The 23,956-nt window shown below is 37.1% G+C and overlaps 2 protein-coding genes across 4 annotated transcripts in view; one reads left to right on the top strand and one right to left on the bottom strand.

Annotated features, from left to right (window-relative positions):
• Positions 1-8,997, top strand: part of LHCGR (luteinizing hormone/choriogonadotropin receptor) — a 57,578-nt gene extending 48,581 nt beyond the window's left edge. For all 3 annotated transcript variants that reach the window (XM_087863375.1, XM_087863374.1, XM_045787957.2), the window contains one exon: positions 3,157-8,997. In XM_087863375.1, coding sequence (XP_087719501.1) covers positions 3,157-4,312 — 1,156 coding nt within the window. In that variant the 3' untranslated portion in view covers positions 4,313-8,997. The remainder of the gene's footprint in view (positions 1-3,156) is intronic.
• A 3,534-nt stretch (positions 8,998-12,531) lies between these two features.
• The window catches only part of GTF2A1L (general transcription factor IIA subunit 1 like), a 53,083-nt gene continuing 41,658 nt past the window's right edge, over positions 12,532-23,956 (bottom strand). Inside the window, exon 9 of the mRNA XM_087863376.1 lies at positions 12,532-12,775. Coding sequence (XP_087719502.1) covers positions 12,668-12,775 — 108 coding nt within the window. The 3' untranslated portion in view covers positions 12,532-12,667. The remainder of the gene's footprint in view (positions 12,776-23,956) is intronic.

Genomic DNA, 23,956 nt, shown 5'->3' with positions numbered 1-23,956 from the left:
TTGTCAATAAGCATGCTGCTGCCCTCAGGAGCTCTCCCAGGACACAAATGTAAGTAGCAGCAGGTAGGTATCTGGTCTAAAGACAAATCATGAAGGAGAAACATTGCTAGACATATGCTCAGTAAGGCAAAAAACAAAACAAAACAAAAAAAGGGCAAAGGACCAGAGGAGTGAGAGAGGGAACATGTTTGACTTCTTACTGACACAAATTTATTCAGAAATCATGGCAGAATTTTTAGAAGTTCTGAGTTAGTGCTTCTGACGTAGTTTTATTAGTAGCAGCTGAAGTAGGTTTTTTTTTTATTGTATTTATTTATTTGAGAGAGAGAGAGAGAGCATGAGCACAGGGGAAAGGCAGAGGCAGAGGGAGAAGCAGACTCCCCGCAGAGCAGGGAGCCTGACACGACACTGGGCTTAGTCCCAGAACCCCAGGATCATGACCTGAGGCAGATGCTTAACTGAGCCACCCAGGAGCCCCTGACGTAGTTTTGATAAGGGGAAAGGAGCAAGGGAAATTAAGGTAGCTATAGTTGGAAAGTTTCCACTTGGTTTAATACAGGCCATTATTTTGTAGGAATCATCTAGGGAACTTGTTTAAAACACAGATTCCTGGGCTCTCTCCCTAGAGAATTTGATTCAGGGTGTGAAGTAAAGCCAGGAATCTGCATTTTAACAAACACCCTGGTGCTTCTGGTGGGAGTGGTCCAAGGACCACACTTTGAAAAGCACTGACCGAGAGATAGTGAAGTAGAGGAAAGGCCCCTGCCCTACGGATATGAAGAGCAAGCGCTGCCACTACAGCCTAGGGCTGAGGGACCTTAGGCTAATCACCCACCTCCTTTAATCTCGGATTCCTCACCAATAAAATGAGGGGTTCAGTGAGATGACTTTTTAAGAACCTTTCTAATGCAACAAAATAACCTATTTTCTTTAATCATTCTTTATAACCACCACATCCCTTTAAAGATTAAAAAAAAATAGGTAATTCTATTAATGGGCACGAGATGAGGACAAATGTACTTGTATTTAGTAATAAAGCAGGTGAGGTTCCTGTGCAATCTTCTGTGCAGAGCAGCAATCCTTCACTAGTTCCAAAATGGTTTCTAAGAATTTCTAGCACCGTTTTGGAATCCCAGATCATAGATTTCTTTTTACTCCTTTTTTAATCTGTGTTATTTCCCTTCAGTAATTGTATTGCTCAAATATATCATTTCATCCACTCACTGAATTCGGTTCACATTTCCTTGTTCGGAACGTGAGAAGCTAAGTTTTAAGAGTAGAGAAAAACACGCTTTCAATGGATGAGGAACCGTAAGGTAATATACATATTTGTGATGGTCCTGACAGAAAAATTATGCCCGTTCCTCCAGCTCCCAAGATTATATTAGCAAACTGTGAGCAAAGAGAAAATCTGTTAAGCCTACATGCATCATACTGTACACTCATGTTGTCCCTGTATCCGTTCAATTCCCCTCAGAGCCAGGATCACCCTGGTTTACTCATTCCACAAGCATTTACTGAATGGATAGTCTGAGCCAAAACTGTGTGAGGCACTGAGAGCTCAGAAATAAATAAGACCTACTCCCCTGCCTTCAAAGCTATTAAAGAATAGTTTCACAGATTATTAAAGAAGACACGCATCATCACACAATGGCAGAATGGTTTGATAATTACAACAGTCCCTAAGTGCAGTCATGGCAGAGAGAAGGGGTGACAAACCCCTGGAGGTGTAGAATCAAGAAAGGTCTCATTGAGGAGCTTACCTTTAAGGATGAGAACGAATTCACCAGAGAGATGAGGAGAGGAAGGGAAGGAGAAACAGCACATACAAAGACAGAGGGATGAAAGTAGATTCTGAGAGCCACAAGTCATTTCATGTAACCAAAGGGAAAACTGCACAAGGGATCTGCAAGAGATAATTATAAGAATCCCTGACAGTCACTGAGCACTTAATATGTGTCAGGCATTATTCTAAACATTCTATAGGTGTTAATGCAGTTAATCCTTAGCACCACCTTAATGAGGAAAGTATGATTCATAGATCTATTTGGCAAATAAAGAGCTTGAGGCACAGAGATGGTAACTCTCCCACTCAGATTTACACAGCCTGTAAAGACTGGAACCCAGTCTTTCTCCAGAGCCCATGTTCTCAATTGTGCAGCACTACTGCGTCTTGGAAATGAGACTGGAGGAGGAGGCAGAACCCAGATCATTTACAACTTGGAGGTCATCACAAGGAGTCTGGACTTTATCCCATAGCCAATGAGAACCTAGCAAAGGTTTAAATAGATTTATATTTAAGAAAGACCATTCCAGGAGGAAGGTACAGATGGACTGGGAGAGGGCTAAAATTGGGGAAGGATGCTAGGGGAAAACTAATGTAACTGTCCTGTAATAGAGGATGAAAACCTGAATTTAATTAGTAGCAGTGGGCTTGGGAGGAAGGGAGTGGCAGAGGTGGGGCTGCTCCTTCACTAGAGATAAGAGTTCCTCTTCAATCTACTCTCTGAATTTGATTCATACCCCTAAAGAGTATCTATTGTCTCTATTTCCCCAAGAGAGACATTTCTCCCTATCGTCCATGTCTATATTCATTTTCTGCTAGGTTTCCAGTAGTCCATCCTTGCTTTCCACTTCTCACCCAGGCTATTTGATTAGCCAGAGCCCAATGTGCAAGCTAGTCTCCCCTACCCAGAGCTGCCGACCTTCAGCAGGGTGAGCCTTCCAATCCCATTTGTGTTCTACTACAGACACACGGCTTGACAGCTGTTTGGTTGGCAACTAAATGAGATAAAAACCTAAGAAAATGCCAAGAAAGGATTCTTTTAGACGTAGCAAGCATATACTGTCTCTAAATTTGTTCTCCAAAGAAAAATCATCCTCTGTAAACAGCTTAAGTCTTTGCATCAATTATTTATTTATTATTTATTTATTTATTTATATAAATTGCTTTTCATTCCCTTAAGGAATTTTTATATCAATTCAGGGTTCTCAGATTATTTAACAAATAAACCTAAGACTGAGGCTGTTGTGGCTTTGTTTCCTTTTGTTTCATAGAATTTAAAAAACACTATGGATGATTCTTCCATTTTTTAAATATACAGAATCATAGAAAATCTCTTGAGTTTACATTGAGACAAATTATTCTTCTTACAGTTATTCTGCCATCTTTGCTGAGAGTGAACTGAGTGACTGGGATTATGACTATGGTTTCTGCTCACCTAAGACACTCCGATGTGCTCCTGAACCAGATGCTTTTAATCCCTGTGAAGATATCATGGGCTATGACTTCCTTAGGGTCCTGATTTGGCTGATTAATATCCTAGCCATCATGGGAAATGTGACTGTTCTCTTTGTTCTCCTGACTAGTCGTTACAAACTGACAGTGCCCCGTTTTCTCATGTGCAATCTCTCTTTTGCAGACTTTTGCATGGGGCTCTATCTGCTGCTCATTGCCTCAGTTGACTCCCAGACCAAAGGCCAGTATTATAACCATGCTATAGACTGGCAGACAGGGAGTGGGTGTAGTGCAGCTGGCTTTTTCACTGTATTTTCAAGTGAGCTTTCTGTCTACACCCTCACAGTTATCACACTAGAAAGATGGCACACCATCACCTATGCTCTTCAGCTGGACCAAAAGCTACGTTTAAGACATGCCATTCCGATCATGCTTGGAGGATGGCTCTTTTCTACTCTAATTGCCACGTTGCCCCTTGTGGGTGTCAGCAATTACATGAAGGTCAGCATTTGCCTCCCCATGGATGTGGAAACCACTCTCTCACAAGTCTACATATTAACCATCCTGATACTCAACGTGGTGGCCTTCATCATCATTTGTGCTTGCTACATTAAAATTTATTTTGCAATTCAAAATCCAGAGCTGATGGCTACCAACAAAGATACAAAGATCGCCAAGAAAATGGCGGTCCTCATCTTCACTGATTTCACCTGCATGGCACCGATCTCTTTTTTTGCCATCTCAGCTGCCTTCAAAGTGCCCCTTATCACAGTAACCAACTCTAAAGTTTTACTGGTTCTTTTTTATCCTGTCAATTCTTGTGCCAATCCATTTCTGTACGCGATTTTCACAAAGGCATTCCAGAGGGATTTCTTTCTGTTGCTGAGCAAATTTGGCTGCTGTAAACGTCGGGCTGAACTGTATAGAAGGAAGGGTTTTGTGGCTTATACCTCCAACTGCAAAAATGGCTTCACTGGATCAAATAAGCCTTCTCAGTCCACCCTGAAGTTGTCTCCATTGCAGTGTCGATCTACGACTGTCCCAGACAAGAAACTTGCTAATAAAGAGTGTTAACTGTTTTATCAGTAACCACATTATTGAATTGCTTAAAGATGTAAAAAAATGATCTGTACTAGCAATTTTAACAAAGAGTTGCTTTTAAGAAATTATTTATTCTTAGGCACGCTGGGCAAAAAAGAGATATCTACGTAACTCAAAGTGTTGTCCATGACCATTGCCAGTCTAAAAATTATCTGTCATTGGTACATAATGACATAAAATACAGATGTTGAGAGTGTTTAGAAACATTTCTAGCAATTTTGACAGAGTAATTTAATGTCTGTTGAATCTAAAACAAAATTTTTTTTAAGATTTTATTTATTTATTTGACAGAGAGAGAGGCAGCCAGTGAGGAGGGAACACAAGCAGGGGGAGTGGGAGAGGAAGAAGCAGGCTTCCCAGCGGAGCAGGGAGCCTGATACGGGGCTCAATCCCAAGACCCTGGGATCACACCCTGAGCTGAAGGCAGACGCTTAATGACTGAGCCACCCAAAGCACCCTGAATCTAAAATTTTTTTTAAAATTAGGTGGTATTTTACATATCCTTGGGTTTTTTTTTTTTCATCTTTGTAGTGATTTTTATTGTACTTTATAAAAATATTAGTCCGTAACAGATTTGAAATTTAAAATAACTGGTCATTTTCCTCAGATAGTTTGAAAACCACCCTCCAGGGATGCACTGTCCAATCCCATAGCCACTAGCCATATGCAGTGAAGTTAAAATTAAAATTGAAATGTAGTTTCTCCCATAAAACTTCTAGAAGAAAATATAGGCTGTAATTAATTTGACATCAGCCTTAGCAACATTTTTCTAGATAGTGTCCTCAAACAAGGAAGGCAAAAGCAAAAATAAACTACTGGGACTATACCAAAATAAAAAGCTTTTGCACAGCTAAGGAAACTATCCACAAAACAAAAAGGCAACCAACCTGGTAAACGGGTTGGAGAAGATATATGCAAATGATGTATCTGATAAGGCATTAATATCCAAATATACATAAAGAACTCATACAACCTAACACCAAAAAATCAAATAATCTGATTTAAAAATGGGCAAAGATGGGGCTGTTCCTTCACTAGAGATGAAGTCCCTCTTCAATCCACTCTCTGAATAGACGTTTTTTCAAAGAACACCTACAGATGGCCAACAGACACATGAAAAGATGCTCAACATCATTCATCACCAGGAAAATGTAAATGAAAACCACAATGGGATACCACCTTACACCTGTGAGAATGGCTGGACTCAAAAAGACAAGAAATAAGTGTTGGTAAGGATGTGGAGAAAAGTAAACACTTATACACTGTTGGTGGGAATGTAAGTTAGTGCAGCCACTATGGAAAACAGTATGGAGGTTCCTCAAAAAAATCAAAATAGAAATATCATACAACCCAATAATTCCACTTCTGGGTATTTATCCAAAAACACAAAAAAACACACAAAAAAACAAAAACAAAAACAAACCAAAAACACTAATTCAAAAAGATATATGACCCCTAAGTTTATGCAGCATTACTTACAAGAGTCAAAATATGGGAAGCAACCCAAGGGTCTGACAGATGAATGGATAAAGGAGGTTTGGAAAATACACACACACCCACCCACACACACCCACCCACACACACACAGAGGTAGAAAGACAGAGAGAGAATGAAAGAAATAACTACTCAGCCATAAAAAAAGGAGTGAAATCTTGCCATTTATGAATAGATGGACCTAGAGGGTGTAAGTGAAGTCAGTCAAAGAAATACCTATGAGTTCACTTACATGTAGAACCTAAAAACCAAAACAAACACACAAAAGAAACTTCCTCATAAATACAAAGAACAAATTGGTTGTTGCCAGAGGGAAGAAGAGTGGGAGGACAGACAAAATAGGTAAAGTAGATTAAAAGGTGCAAATTCCCAGTTATAAAATAAATATGTCACAGGGATAAAAAGTACGACAGAGAATATAGTCAATAATACTGTAATACCTTGGTATGGTGATAGATGGTAACTACACTCATTGTGGTAAGTAAGCATTTTGCAATATATATAATTGTCCAAATCACTGTTTTACACTTGAAACTAATACAATGTTTTAGGGTCAACTATACTACAATTAAACACTTAAAAATTTAAAAAAAAATTAAAATACTCTGTGTGATACTATAATGGTAGATACACATCATTATATACTTATCCAAAACCACAGAACGTACGCCAAGAGTGAGCTCTTACATAAACTACGGACTCTGAGGAGTCAACGTAGGTTCATCAATCGTAGTGTATGTGCCACCCTGGTAGGGGATACTGACAATGGGGGAGGCTGTGCGTTGTGTGGCAGGGTGAGCGGGTATATGGGAAATCTCTGTACCTTCCACTCAATATTGCTGTGAACCTAAAACTGCTCTGACAAAGTCTATTAAAATTAAAAATTTTGAAAGCAAAAAAAATTAGAAATTAAAAAATAAAGCAAGTTGCAGACATCAGTACTCATCAGCCCTAAACACTTCAAGCATGCTTATCACTAACCAAGGCTCAGTATTTTACATTTTAGGTTAAACTTACATGGACAAGTAAAATGGACAAAAACGAAGCATACCATTTAATGAGTTTTGAGAAATGCGTACGTCCGTGTGACTCCAAACCTCTGTGAAGACATAAAACACTATCACCCTCAGAAAATTCCCTTGTGCCCCTTCCTAGTTAATCCCTCACTCCCACCCCCCAAAAGTAACAATGGTTCTCATATTTTCCCCCATAGATGAGTTCTGCCTGTTCTAGAACTTCATATAAATGGAATCATACAGTATACACTCTTGTGTAAGGCTCCTCTGATTCTACACAATCTTCTTGCAATTCATCCACACTGTTGCTCGAATTAGTAGTTCATTCCATTTCATTGCTAAGTTGTAGGATTCTAACACTGTTTTCCATTCTCCTACTGATAGGTATCTGGGCTATTTCCAGTTTTTAGCTCTCCTTTGACATTTTATTAAATAAATATATAGTCTCAACTGGACTATGTATTTAATCTGCCTTCAACCTTTATGTCACTGTGCAAAGTGATTCAAAATAGCCTATAAAAGATCGTACGCTTTACAAAGTATCTCTTCTCTGTATGTTTTTCACACTTCTGACTTTTCTGCTGTAGAACTAGTTATTTCTCTTTACTCAAATGCAATCCTCTCTGGTAAGCTAGTGTTCTAGAAGTTGTCTCAGTGATATGAGCGAATACTGATTAGTCATGTTGCTATACACATACACAATAAACTTTTTGATTAATTCATAAATCCCAGAACCAAAACAACTAAGTAAGCAAAAAAGGCAGAAAGGCAAACAAAAAAAGTAAGATATACCCTTGTGAAGACACTCTAAATTATGTCTTCTTAAATATTGTTTGAGTCAAAGTACTTGTATATATCCTCTGAAAATAACTTTTGTGGCCTTTTCCACAAATACCGATTTTTAGAGTTTACTATCTCCCTCATCCTCATATCCTTTCATCCACAAAGACCTACCAGTTCTTGAACGTCTTCGAATGTCTTCTACATCAAGTCTTTATTTTGCATTCCTGCTGCCACACCCACACTTCAGGCCATTCCCCCTTACACCTCAGAAGTCCTATCGTATCTCCCTCATTTTTATTCATATCCAATCTTTGCCACGTCCACACTCTCATACCAACCACTTATTAATCTTGCTAAAATCCTATTTCATCCTATTATGTATCTGCCAAAATCCTGAGCCACTCATCAGTACCTATAAATTTAAATTTTAGCTCCTAGACTAACATTCAAAGAGCTCCAAAATCCATTCTCAAATCTGCTCACTTGGTCTCCTGCTGTTCTTCTGCACAAAACAAACTGTCACCCTTGCTTTTCCCTAGCCATGCCCCACACATATCTATTCTGGTGTGGGTGCCACTGTTACCATCCAGAAGACCTTCTTCCTTACCTGCCCTCCTTCTGCACCCTGCAAGACCCCGGCCACAGGTATAGCTTTGTTACCAAGCTCTCCTAATCCACCTCCTCCCTAATCCACTAAATTAAAGACACCTCCTTTACTTGAAATAAAGTAAGACATAAGTAATAAATATGTGACCCACAACAACTCTGGACTACTTTTGCACTTGTCATCCCTATCACTCAACTGTCTTTTATGCTACATCCTGGGTGTTTTATCCTTACACATACACCTCTTATTTCATCTAGCTTATAAATTTCTTTAGTGATAAATTCATCCCTTTTACTTGCATCTCCCACTATATCTATCCTCGAGTCTTATACATGGTAGGTGATTAATAATTTTTTTCAGCTGATTCACTTTTATAACTGAAATATAAGACAAATCCTTATGAAGAACTATTTCCCTCATGAGATGGTCTCGTGTACTCTTCATCTGTGTAATCCTTCATACATAAATGATAAAAACATCAAATGCTCAAGAAATTTTATTTCTATCTTGTAGGTTTGTTTTTGTTTTTGTTTACCATGTTCCATATTATCACTGGCAGTTTGCAAAATGACGAAGAAGGGTTAATCAGTCAAGAATCACTCATCTAAACTTACGAAATATTTTTAAAAGTTACTTTGTCCTCCACTCCTGACATTTGCTGTAAAGGGCCTGGTTTTAGTTTCCTAAAAAATGTATTAAGTCCACATGTAAATTAAGAATTTTTATGTCACAAGGATTTCAATAAATGTGTTCCTAATTGGAAATACTCTTCTTTGAAATGTGCAATATTTTTTTACTAATACTGAATTTCTTCCTAAGAGTTATTATCATACCCTTCCTATTTATAATTTAGCTTTCTAGTTATAAATCACAAAGTTCCCACATGGCATATTACAGTATATTTACATGAAGGCAGCATAATATTAACCTAATAACAGGAGTCAAAAGAAAATCCCCACTAAATTCCCCTGCTTACCACCTCAATTAACTGTTGCTATTCATTGTAAAGATACTCATTTTCCTACACAACTAAAATTACTGAAACTCAGTGCCTCAGCCCGAATTGGAACCTCATTGCCCTGTGGAGTCTGAGCTGTACAGATGGTTAGTAACACATATTATAGCACTTTGAATAAAATAGGTAAAGAAGGTATTCCAGGCAAGGTCAGTTGGTCAGTCCCTAAGAGACTAACTGCAAATTCAGCAAGATCTTCTTAGACTGTAGGGAGAGGTGGAAAATATGTAAAAAACACTGTAGTCTGCGAGCATGAGAAAAAGTTTGAAATAGGAATTAGGATACATGATACTTTCACAAATTTCATTTAACACAGCAAATCGTAACGTCTATAATAGCGGCACTTTCTCTACCTATACAAGGGTGGAGGATGACATTTGCCAAGGTACTGTATTTACAACCTACCTTATGGAATTTTGTTATAATATACAAGAAAAGCTCAGCTTGGACATGATGAAGGGTTTCTGAAGGTAAAAGTAGTACCATTTCAAAGCCAAGTCTCAAACACCACTTTATAGGGTTTATAGAATAATTTGTTCTTTTAAAATGCACTAGTAAGATTTGTCTTGCTCTCTTTAGCACGAGTTGAAAATATTTTAACTATGAGTCATGACCTATCAGTAGGTAGTGAAATCAATTTAGTGGGTCAAGACCGCCAATTTTTAATGCAACAGAACAGAATCAAATCGAAAATACAGGGAGGCTATCGTGTGCTAGAGGTAAGCATGATTTTCTGAAACTTTTATTTAACTTGCATTATGTATATCTACATGCATGCAAATGTATACTGGTTGTTAACTTCTTAGTGTAAATTGTAGTCAAAATTTTTTCAAAACTGCTGGTTTTGACTTTTCAGGAAGTAGGATTTTTTTCTGGCATTATTTAAAAGCAATAAAAGGGCACCAGCTCCAAAATAATTTAGAGAATCACTTAATTCTCCCTGCAGCCACCACCAAAACTATCATTTATATTAGCATGCCAAGATTATTGTTGGCTTTGTTTTATTTTGTGCTAAGCTTAGTTTTAAATTGATTTTTTGCAATTTTAAAAGATCAGGGCATGAAAGCATGTAGAGACACCAATGGAACAAGTGTGACTTTTTTCTCTAATGATAAAAAATAAAGAGGACCACATAAATAAGGAGGACAAATACAATAGTATTCGTGATATGCCATTTAAAAAAAAATCACTGAAGCAAAGTGAGATTTTAAAATCCACAGTGGAAAAGAGGAAAAGAATTTTAGAAACAATTGTTATTGCCTCTCCCAAAAATTTGAATCAATACATTAAACCCCAACTCCCAAGTGAATGCATCTATTCAATAAATTCAGCCCTTAATTTGCAGTAAGGTTTGCTTAGGACAAACACAGAATGATTGGACAATGCTCGGAGGAAGAAAGCAAGAACACTAGAAAGTATATTCTTTGGTCCTGGATGGGGTACATTTTAGGGATAAACACAAGTAAGTACTGTCTTTTTACCTTCCGTGTAGAAAACATGGGACATTTCATGAAGGACAACATTCATTAAGGGGACCCATAGCTCCTGGAAGTTCTCACAAACCAGATAAGGATCTGGGACAGTGGGGTCACAGGGAAAAGATAATTACTCTGAGGATGAAGAGGGCATAGCTGGAGAATCTGGTTAGGAGAGCAGCACATTCACTAGTACTAACTGAACCCTCTTGCAGCTGCCAACTTTAGGCCAAAGACAGTACCCCACAAATGTTGTCCAAGGCCCAGAAGAGATTAATCCAGACTTTGAAAAGATCTACCAGTAGCTGAATCCCTTGGGTACGATAGGAAAAGTACTGCAATAAATTAAATTCTCCAAATGAGGCTGCCTCTGAAAAAGAAATGAGGAATTCAGGGTGCCTGACTGGCTCAGTCGGTAGAGCATGCAACACTTGATCTCGGGATCATCAGTTCAAGCCCCACACTGGGCATGGAGCCTACTTAAAAAAAAAAAAAAAAAATTGTATAAAAAAAACTACTAAATTAAAAAGGGAAGGAAGGAAGGAAGGAAGGAAGGAAGGAAGGAAGGAAGGAAGGAAGGAAGGAAGGAAGGAGGGAGGGAGGGAGGGAGGGAGGGAGGGATGGATTCGCCCTGTGATCAGCCAAACGGAGGTATCTAATCTTTGGGGAGATTCTGAGACCATAACCCACTCATCTCAGCACTGGTTTTTGTATGAGAGTTACCATCCTAGAGAACACTACTCAGGGCTGAAAGTAGGATCTTAGAGACCATGTATACTCTACCTGTTAAGAGAAGAAGAATGATGGGGGAAATATTCCCTTGATGAATTTGAATCTACTAAGGAAAAGAGTATTACAGAACAGTTTACTGGGATATTAATTTGCTTTGTTTTTATTGCTGCAGGAAAATGAGAGCTATTTGTGTTTTGCACTGTGTTTTCTCTCCCTGATTTTAAGACAGTTTTTTAGGTCTTCCTGTGTCAAATGAGATTGCCTGGCCAAAACAGAAGGTTCCTGAAAAGAACATCTCTTCTTAACTTTCACTTTAGAAACGTAAAATTAGAACTTAAAATTTAGAACCTAAATTCAGTAAGGGAATTCCCTGTGAGGGCAAAGGAAAAGAGATGTTATCTTTCAAGGGAAAGGAGCCTGCAAAGTGATATCCCAGTGTTAAGAAAAATACAAGAAAAAAAATACAAATGGAGGAAAAACCCACCAAGACTAAAAAGATGGAAGTATGAAGTTTCAAGAAATAGAATGGGAACCTAACCACTTCCTCACAAATCTCAGGGAGATAGCAGAATATGAAGAAGAATGGTCCAATCACATGATAAGCCTAGAGAGGCTGATCCTTAGCCCCAGAGAACCTGGGCTCAGCACAGATTTCCATGTTCAAGTATAGTATGGTTTCAACAGACATCTGCTTCCAAGGGACCATTTGGGCTTGCACAGTCAGCATATCACTAGTGATCAGTATAGACTGAAGACCTAGAGAAGCCTTCTTGAATATCCCTCTAATTACAAAACTCTCCAGGATCTGTTGTAACATGGTTTGGGGAGAGATGGGAGGACACCAGCCCCAATCTAATAACTGATACCAACTTTACCATGAAGGGGAATTGGAGTCTGATCTAAATTTTACTTCAAGATTAAAGAAATGTGATATTTCTTCATGCTCCATCACATCTGATTCATTTATGTTTCATAATGGTATAGATAATGAGGGCTTTTAAAAAAAAGAAACCCCATTAAAACAAGAAATGAAAGAAATATAAAATTGTATCTTTGTATTTGCATCTGAATTATAGTTTTATTAATTCCATACAGTGAACTAAAACTTTGAGCAGCTCTGTACTGGACTATATTTTAAATAAAAATAAGTTTCACAATATGTAATATAGTCCCATTGATGTTTATGGTTTATCGAGCTCTTAAGTTTTACCACTCTGCATCACCAATGGCTTTTGCAAATACATAGTCTCTCCCTCCAAAACACATAACACCATCTTTCAAATAGAATTTCCATTTGTTCTTGCTTCGATGAATCTGGAGGGAGAAAAATAGTCTAAATTAAATAATTTTATAGTTAAAGTATCATTTACAATTCTTTACACGTCACGTGGGATTATTCTGACCCTAAATAGGAGTTCTTTAAAAATAAGTTCTTTAAAAAATTAAGACCTCTTCAAGATAGTTTATTCATTCATCCAGCAAATATTTGAATTCCTGTGTGTCAGGAATTGTTTTAGGCACTGCAGATAAATCAGTTTAAAAAAATACATATATAGAGAGATAGATAGATAGATAGATCTTTTTAAATACATATATATATGTAAAAATATATGTAAAATATATGTGTAAAAATTCATATAGGGGCGCCTGGGTGACACAGCGGTTAAGCGTCTGCCTTCGGCTCAGGGCGTGATCCCGGCGTTACGGGACCGAGCCCCACATCAGGCTCCTCCACTATGAGCCTGCTTCTTCCTCTCCCACTGCCCCTGCTTGTGTTCCCTCTCTCGCTGGCTGTCTCTATCTCTGTCGAATAAATAAATAAAATCTTTTTAAAAAATTCATATATATATAGATATCTATATATCTATATATATAGATATATATAGATATATAGATATCTTTTTAAAAACTGGAAAAATTCCCAACTTTGAATAGTTTACATTTTAGTAAGGATGAGGGAAACAGAAACCTAATAAATACCTAAATTATAAAGAATATTAAAAGGTGCTAAGTGCTATGAAAACTAGAGCAGGAAAAGGAAGATCACAAATACAGAGGTGCATTATAATTTTAAATAAGAAAGTCGGGGTAGGGGGCGCCTGGGTGGCACAGCGGTTAAGCGTCTGCCTTCGGCTCAGGGCGTGATCCCGGCGTTATGGGATCGAGCCCCACCTCAGGCTCCTCCGCTGTGAGCCTGCTTCTCCCTCTCCCACTCCCCCTGCTTGTGTTCCCTCTCTCGCTGGCTGTCTCTATCTCTGTCGAATAAATAAATAAAATCTTTTAAACAAAAATTTAAAAAAAAGAAAGTCAGGATAGGCCTGAGTTATGAGGTAACATTTGAGCAAAGACTTAAAGAAAGTAAAGGATAAATCCAGGAAGATATTAACCAGAGACAGCAATCCAGGCAAAGGGAACAGGAGCACCAAAGTTCCAAGGAGGGGGATATCTGGATTGTTCAAGAACAGCAAAGAGCAATATGTCTACAAAGGAATAAACAGGATGTAGTTAATATTATCAGGAATGAAAAAAAACGGAATTTCATTTTGAAGGAGAAAGTTACACTAAAGTACTGAGCAAGGTCAAGAGATACAGCTTATAATCTATTAGATTCTACTGGAAGTTCCTTGGATTTAATAAATCAGTCTAAATACAGACAAAATAAAAACTAGAAAATCCTAGTACTTCAAGAGGTGAGAAATCATAAGATCATTGTTACCTCTGGGTAAACCACCAGTGACTATTTAAAAACCTTAGAAATGTATGATCTGAAATCAAGGGTAAAAATTAAACCCAGATGTTTATTGCAAATAGTCAAAGCAAAGAAGAAAAACCCTGTGACCAATATTCAGCTGCATATTGTGAAACATAAGAAAATACAAATGATAAACCCCTATTTGTGTGGGGGGGGAAAGACGTCCTAATAACAGAAAATTTCTTCTGAGTATGACTCCCAAATTTACACCTGGACATACTTAAAAGTCCCTGAGAGTGTTCAGAATCCTGAACTCAGCACAGGTGATAAAATCTGACCATAACTAGGAGGAGAACAATAGCAGCAGCAGCAACTCATTGTAGTAACTTTATTCTAGAAATAGTGCATAAATAATACGTTTATCCTAGAAATGCAACAATGGTTCAATATTAGGAATTTATTAATATAAATACTGTATTATTAGACCTATGGAGATAAATCATATAATAATCTCCAATGATGTTGAGAAAGCATTAAATAAATTAAAGAATTTTAGATTTTTTTTAACTCAGTAAGAATCAAAGACTGTATCTCTCACACACACACACACACACACACACACACACACACACACACACATATCTACCTCAGCCTAAAAGCTGCCTTAGTGGCTAGTGGGGAACCCTAAAAGTATTCCCACTAAAATCAAGACATACACAAGGATTATCCAAGTTTTTGTTCTAGAGATCCTAGCCAATATAATTAGGTAAGAGGAAAATACAACTTGCAGTGGACCAAGTAAACAAGAAGAAAGAAGTAGAGGTATAGAAGTTGGAAAGGATAAAGATTTGCAGATGCAATGACTGTATGTCTGAAAACTCTAAGATAATCAAGTAAAAAATTACTAAATAATGGGGCACCTGGGTGGCTCAGTCAGTTGAGCATCCAACCCTTGGTTTTGGCTCAGGCAGTGATCTCATGGGTTGTGGAATCGAGCCCCACCTGAGGCTCCACACTCATCATGGAGTCTGCTTGAGATTCCCTTTGCCTCTTCCCACATTCACTCCTGTACACACATGCTCTCTCTCTAATAAATAAATCTTTTTAAAATATTACTAAATAAGATTACAGTATTGATACAAAATTAACGTGCACAAATTCATACCCTTCATGTATATAAGCGCTGGTTAGAAGAGACAGTGAAAAAACCCTTTTACCACAGCAACAAAAGAAATAAAACAGCTAGCAATAAATTTTTAAAATACTTGATCTATTGGCACCCTTCAACGCTCTCTCCTCTTTGAAATATTTTCCTCACTTGGCTTCATGAAGAAGTACTAACTTTACCAGATATTAAAAACTTTAATAATTAAATCAATGTAGTATAGGCCAATGGACAAACCAATGGGACAAAAGAGACAATCAAGAAGTAGACCTAAATATAGAGGGAAATGTAATAGGTGATAAAGGAATCATTCTCTTATCAGTGTGGACAAAATAGACTTTTCATTAAGTGATGTTAGGTAAATTGGGTAGCCTCCTGGAAAAAAAAATGAAAGAAACCAAAGAAATACTACAAGAAAACATAAGTGAATCCCTTTAAAATCTTAAGAGCTTTCTCTTCATGACTCAAAATCAGAAGCCATAAAAATTAAGGTTGACAAATACAACACCTGTATGGAAGAAAGAAAAAGCACTGAGTGCAAATAACTGAGGAAAAGTATTTCTGCATATAAGGGCTAATCTCCCCCCAAACAATAGAGAGCTCTTAGAAATCAGTAAATACACCAATAGCCCAATTTTTTAAAAAAATAGACAACTATTATGAACAAGCAGTTCATATAAAAATAGAAATAGTCTTCAAACACATGAAAAGTTAAAAATTTCACCAAGACATCATTTTCCACTTTTTATAACAGCAAAGATTCAAATATTTCATTACACTCCATTGGCAAGGCTGTAAGAAAAGCAGCACTCTCAAATATTGTAATGGGATTACATACTGGAATATAGTCTAGGAGACCAATACCCAGCAATCCCACTTCTGAGGACTTTTTCTTAAAGATTTTATTTTTAGGTAATCTCCACAACCAATGTGGGGCTTGAATTTACAATAACCCCAAGATCAAGAGTCACAGGATCTACTGACTGAGCCAGCCAGGAGTTCTGCAGGGGATTTCTTTAAATAGATATAACTGCTCACATAGGAAACGGATGTGGTCATTCATAGCAAATGACTGAAAAATAACTTAAATATTCATCAGTTGGAGATCAATGAAATAAATTTTAATAATTCTGCAATGGAAAATTATATGTTAGGACAAAGATCTCCAAGATATATTGTCTGAAAAGATAAGGTGCAGAATACAGTGTTGTCTATGCTATCTTTTAGGCTTGTAATTAAATAAAAAGACCCGGTGAATATATTAAACTATTATAACTGGTTACATTTTTACACTCAAGGAAGGGACAGGAAGCTACTGGTAGGAAGCACAAACAGTGAAGGAGTAAGAACCAGACTTTTCATGGTGTACCTTTTATAGTGCTTTGATATTTCACCAGGCACATATGCAGTATCTATTTAGAAAACAAAGCATACATATAAAGAGAAAGATACTGTCACACACCTAGCAATTACTCACCGTACCAGCATCTAACAGACAAAGCCAGCTATGAGTAAGTTAAAGTTTGCAAACCTGTTACATGAAGATGCAACATATTCAAATAGTTTTACATTCCACTATAGTGTCCAATTATGGCATAGAACACTTCCACCTATAGTAAAAGGTTGTATTTCACCATTAATCTTCTCTATATTATTATTACTTTAACCTTTATATTAATCTTAGACATTCTCTAAGCCTCTGAAATAACATGATTATATCCTTTAATTCTTCACTCAGCATGGTAACCAATGACCTTCATTTAACCCTTTTTCATGGCCATCCAAATATTTTCAAAGTTTTCCCCAATTGTTAACTTACTAATTTTAAAGATAAATTCCATATGATAATCAAAGCCAGATAAAATATACCATAAAAGAAAACAAAACAAAACAAAAAACAAAAAACAAAAAATAAAAAAACCCACTTTTCTAAGTTTAATAAGCATGCAAATCACCCCAGGGTCTTTTTTTTTGTTTGTTTGTTTTTGTTGTTGTTGTTGCTGTTCTTTTTTTAAGTATTTTATTTATTTATTTGACAGAAAGAGAGAACACAAGCAAGGGGAGTGTGAGAGGGAGAAGCAGGCTTCCCACCGAGCAGGGAGCCAGATGCAGGGCTCGATCCCAGGACCCTGGGATCATGACCTGAGCTGAAGGCAGACACTTAACGGCTGAGCCACCCAGGCACCCCACCCCAGGGTCTTGTTAAAATGCACACTCTGATGCCATACTCTGGGATAAGACTCAAAAGTCTGCATTTGTAACACTCTCCCAAGCAAACTGATGATACTAGCCTTCAAAACACACTGACTAGTAAAGCTGTTGAAAGACTACTGAAAACTCTTTCAATTTACTTGAGTTTGATTATATTAAGTACTACCTGAAGGGTACTAAATGAGAAAAATATGCATCCAAGAATACTTTATCCAGCTAGGCTGTCATTGAAAATAGAGAGATAAAAAGCTTCCAGGTCAAACAGAAACTAAAAGAATTTGCGATCAAACCAACCCTACAAGAAATATTGAAAGGGGTCCTATAAACAAAGAGAGAGCCCAAAAGTAACATAAACCAGAAAGGAACAGAGACAATATACAGTAACAGTTACCTTACAGGCAATACAATAGCAATAAATTCATATCTTTCAATAATTACCCTGAATATAAATGGGCTAAATGCCCCAATCAAAACACACAGGGTATCAGACTGGATAAAAAAGCAAGACCCATTGATATGCTGTCTGCAAGAGACTCATTTTAGACCCAAAGACATCTCCAGATTTAAAGTGAGGGGGTGGAAAACCATATATCATGCTAATAGACATCAAAAGAAAGCTGGGGTGGCAATCCTTATATCAGACAAATTAGATTTTAAACCAAAGACTGTAATAAGAGATGAGGAAGGACACTATATCATACTTAAAGGGTCTATCCAACAAGAAAATCTAAAAATTGTAAATATTTATGCCCCTAACATGGGAGCAGCCAATTATACAAGCCAATTAATTACAAAATCAAAGAAACACATCGGCAATAATACATTAATGGTAGGGGACTTTAACATTCCACTCACTGAAATGGACAGATCATCCAAACAAACTATCAACAAAGAAATAAGGTCTTTAAATGACACAATGGACCAGATGGACTTCACAGATATATTCAGATCATTCCATCCCAAAGCAACAGAATACACATTCTTCTCTACTGCACATGGAACATTCACCAGAATAGATCACAAATCAGGTCACAAATCAGGTCTCAACTGGTACCAAAAGATTGGAACCATTCCCTGCATATTTTCAGACCACAATGCTTTGAAACTGGAACTCAATCACAAGAGGAAATTTGGAAAGAACTCAAATACATGGAGGCTAAAGAACATCCTACTAAAGAATGAATGGGTCAACCAGGAAATTAAAGATGAATTTTAAAAATTCATGGAAACAAATGAAAATGAAAACACAACTGTTCAAAATGTTCGGGATGCAGCAAAGGCAGTCCTAAGAGGGAAGTATATAGCAATACAAGTCCTTCTCAAGAAACAAAAAAGATCTCAAATACACAACCTAACCCTACACCTAAAGGAGCTGGAGAAAGAATAGCAAGTAAAGCCTAAACCCAGCAGAAGAAGAGAAATAATAAAGATCAGAACAGAATTCAATGAAACAGAAACCAAAAGAACAGTAGAACAGACCAACAAAACTAGGAGCTGGTTCCTTGAAAGAATTAGTAAGATTGATAAGCCCCTGGCCAGACTTATCAAAAAGAAAAGAGAAAGCACCCAAAAAAATAAAATCATGAATGAAAGAGGAGAGATCACAACCAACACCAAAGAAATACAATTATAAGAATGTATTATGGTAACTATATGCCAACAAATTAGGCAATCTGGAAGAAATGGACACATTCCTGGAAACATATAAACTACCAAAACTGAAACAGGAAGAAATAGAAAACCTCAACAGATCCATAACCAGCAAAGATTTGAAGCAGTAATCAAAAATCTCCCAACAAACAAGAGCCCTGGACCAGAATGGCTTCCCAGGGGAATTCTACCAAACATTTAAAGAAGAATTAATACATATTCTTCTGAAACTGTTCCAAAAAATAGAAATGGAAGGAAAACTTCCAAACTTATTTTATGAGGCCAGCATTACCTTGATCCTAAAACCAGACAAAGACCCCACCAAAAAGGAGAATTACAGACCAATACCCTGATGAACATGGATGCAAACATTCTCACCAAAATACTAGCCAATAGGATCCAACAGTACATTAAAAGGATTATTCACCACGACCAAGTGGGATTTATTCCTGGCTTGCAAGTTTGGTTCAACATTCACAAAGCAATCAATGTGATACACTACATTAATAAAAGAAAGGACAAGAACCATATGATATTCCCAATAGATACAGAAAAAGCATCTGACAAAGTACAGTATCCTTTCTTGATTAAAACTCTTCACAGTGTAGGGATAGAGTGTACATACCTCAATATCATAAAAGCCATCTATGAAAAACCCACAGCGAATATCATTCTCATTGGGGAAAAACTGAGAGCTTTTCTCCTAAGGTTAGAAACATGGCAAGGATGTCCACTATCACCACTGCTGTTCAACATAGTACTAGGAGTCCTAGCCTCAGCAATCAGACGACAAAAAGAAGTAAAAGGCACCCGAACTGGCAAAGAAGTCAAACACCCACTCTGCAGATGATATGATACTTTATGTAGAAAACCCAAAAGAAGACACCCCAAAATTGCTAGAATTCATACAGGAATTCAGTAAAGTGGCAGGATATAAAATCAATGCACAGAAACCATTTGCATTTCTATACATCAACAATGAGACAGAAGAAAAAGAAATTAAGGAGTCAATTGCATTTACAATTGCACCCAAGACCATAAGGTAACTAGGAATAAATCTAACCAAAGAGGCAAAGAATCTGTACTCAGAAAACTATAGAATACTCATGGAAGAAGTTGAGGAAGACACAAAGAAATGAAAAAATGTTCCATGCTCATGGATTAGAAAAACAAATCCTGTGAAAATGTCTATGCTACCTAGAGCCATCTACACATTTAATGCAATCCCTATCAAAATACCATCAACTTTTTTCACAGAACTGGAACAAATAATCCTAAAATTTGTATGGAACCAGAAAAGACCCCGAATAGCCAAAAGAATGTTGAAAAGGAAAAGCAAAGCTGGTGGCATCACAAGACAAGATTTCAAGCTCTATTACAAAGCTGTAATCATCAAGACAGTATGGTACTGGCACAAAAACAGACACATATATTAATGGAACAGACTAGAGAACTCAGAAATGGACCCTCAACTCTATGCTCAGCTAATCTTCGACAAAGCAGGAAAGAACATCTGATGGAAAAAAAGTCTCTTAAACGGTATTGGGAAAATTGGACAGCCACATGCAAAAGAATGAAACTGGACCATTTCCTTACACCATACATAAAAATAGACTCAAAATGGATGAAAAGCCTAAATGTGAGATAGGAATCCATCAAAATCCTTGAGCAGAACACACGCAGCAACCTCTTCGACCTCAGCCGCAGCAACTTCTTCCTAGACATATCGCTAAAGGCAAGGGAAACAAGGGCAAAAATGAACTACTGGGACTTCATCAAGATAAAAATTCTTTTGCACAGCAAAAGAAACAGTCAACAAAACCAAAAGACAACCAACAGAATGGGAGAAGATATTTGCAAATGACATATCAGATAAAGGGCTAGTATCCAAAATCTATAAAGAACTTATCAAACTCAACACCCAAGGAAGAAATAATCCAATCAAGAAATGGGCAGAAGACATGAACAGACATTTCTCCAAAGAAGACACACAAATGGCCAACAGACACATGAAAAAATGCTCAAAATCACTCAGCATCAGGGAAATACAAATCAAAACCACAATGACATACCACCTCACATGGGTCAGAATGGCTAAAATTAACAACAAGAAACAAGAGATGTTGGCAAGGATGCGCAGAAAGGGGAACCCTCCTACACTGTTGGTGGGAATGCAAGCTGGTGCAGCCACTCTGGAAAACAGTGTGGAGGTTCCTCAAAAAGTTGAAAATAGAGCTACCCTATAACCCAGCAATTGTACTACTGGGTATTTACCCCAAAGATACAAATGTAGCAATCCGAAGGGACACATGCACCCCAATGTTTATAGCAGCAATGTCCACAATAGCCAAACTATGGAAGGAGCCCAGATGTCCATCAACAGATGAATGGATAAAGAAGATGTGGTATGTATATATATACATATATACAATGGAATATTATGCAGCCAATAAAAAATGAAATCTTGACATTTGCAATGATGTGGATGGAACTAGAGGGTATTATACTAAGTGAAATAAGTCAATCAGAGAACAACAACTATCATATGATCTCACTGATGTGTGGAATTTGAGAAACAAGGCAGAGGATCATAGGGGAAGAGAGGAAAAAAAGAAAAAAGATGAAACCAGAGAGGGAGACAAACAGTAAGAGACTTTTAATCTCAGGAAACAAACAGAGGGTTGCTGGAGTGGAGGGGGGTGAGAGGGATAGGGTGGTGGGATGATGGACACTGGGGAGGGTATGTGTTATGATGAGCACTGTGTATTGTGTACAACTGATAAATCACAGACCTGTACCTCTGAAACAAATAATACATTAAATGTTAACAATAAAAATTTAAAATTTTTAAAAATAAAGTACTACTTGAAATGAGCCAACCAATGCCCAGAACTGGGAAGTTATTCCTTCATAAAATCCACTATTGGCAGTGGTTCCTTGCATCCTCCTTTGACATTACAGATACGTTTTCTTTGCTATCTTCTAATTTCATCAGTCCCTTTTAAAAACAATTCAATGGCTCCCCAATGCCTTCATTTAAAATGTTTAGTACTGTTTTTGAAAGATTCATCAATTAGAGAGGATTCTCAGACAGCTAGATTTGTTAACACTATAACCTAATATCACTCCTTCTATCTGCCCTATAAGAAGCGAAGACAATGTATGAAAACACACTTTGAAAAATACAAAGCACTATGTAATTAATTACAAGCTGTTTCCCACAATGCAATACAACAAAAGATACTATATCCATAAGGTCTAGAAAATTCTCCATGACTCTATGGAATGCATATATAACTTAGTGTCTTATAGTGTTTTCTTCATAGAAGGCAATATACTGTTTACAAGAAACTAAAATAAGTTTCAAACTAAGAATGGTCTCTTTTCTATTACCTATTCCTTCTTATGCTTATGTTTACCAGCATCTAAATTGCTATTTTCTATCTATATAAAATGTTACAGGAGAGAAAATGATCTTATTTTTAGAGAAAAGGATTTATTTTTATAGCAATTCAAAACACCATCCTCTGTTTCTCCAGAGTATATTGGAATTGTTACTGAAAAAAAGGCAAGATGTAAATATGCATTAGTCATCAGGGAAATGCAAATCAAAATCACAATGGGATACCACTTCATACCAACTATAATGGCTAGAATCAGAAAATCAGCTAACAAGTGTTAGTGAGAATGTGGAGCAATCTAAACCCTCATACACTGCTGGTAGGAATGGAAAATGGCAGAGCCACTTTGGTAAAGGGTCTGGTATTTCCTTAAACTATTACCATATAACCCTGGAATTTCACTCCTTGGTATACACCAAGAGAAATGAAAATATACGTTCACACAAAAACCTGTACACAAATGTTTAAAGCATGCTAATCAGCATGCTTCATAAAAGCCAAAAAAATGGCAACAACCCAAATGTCCATCAACAGATGACTGGATAAACAAAATGTAGTATATCTATTCAATGGACTAGTATTCAGCAATAAAAAAAGAATGAAGAACCGTTACATGCTATGACATGGATGCATCCTGAAACACTGTGTGAAGGAAAAGCAGCCAGGCACCAAAAAAAAAAAGAAAAAGAAAAAGCCACTTATTATAGGATTCCTTTCATATGAAACTCCAGAATACGGAAATCTAAAGAGACAGAAAGTATACTAGTGGTTTCTTAGGCCTGGGGTAAGGATGAAAGGAAATGGGGAGATATGGGAGTGGGAACTAAAGCGAATAGTGTTTCTTTTCGAGGTGATTAAATGCTCTAAAATGGACTATGTTAATGGCTGCACATATCCATGAATATACAAAACCACTGAATTGTACACTGTAAATATGAGTTCTATAGGATGTGAATTATATCTCAAAGCTTTTAAAAACAAAAAAGTAAATATGCAGGAATTAAAGACAAAGCTGACTATTCTACACATAATCACAGATACAGTATTTAAAAAGAAGAAAAAAGCAGTCTTCTATTTTAATTGCTAAAATTAAATTGCTTCTAACGTAATTTCTAGGTTTGAAAACTGACACACCTTCAACTGTTTAAGTGGGCTCCACACTAGGTGTGGAGCCCAATGCAGGGCCTGAAATAATGTCCCTGAGATCAAGACCTGAACTGAGATCAAGAGTTGGACACCTAACAGACTGAGCCACCCAGGTGCCCCTCAAAGCTCTTTGTTGATCATTCTCTAATGTCCAAATAATCCCCAAGTCTCCATCTCTGAATCTTTCATGTTCCACATTGCCATGTTGGCCCAGGCTCTGGTTACTTCAT

This window comes from Ursus americanus, chromosome 7 (assembly GCF_024610735.1).
Source record: "Ursus americanus isolate L20-20 chromosome 7, mUrsAme1.1.p, whole genome shotgun sequence".
Lineage (NCBI taxonomy): Eukaryota > Metazoa > Chordata > Mammalia > Carnivora > Ursidae > Ursus > Ursus americanus.
The sequence above is the reverse complement of the archived record's forward strand: the minus strand, read 5'-3'. Positions and strand labels throughout refer to the sequence as shown.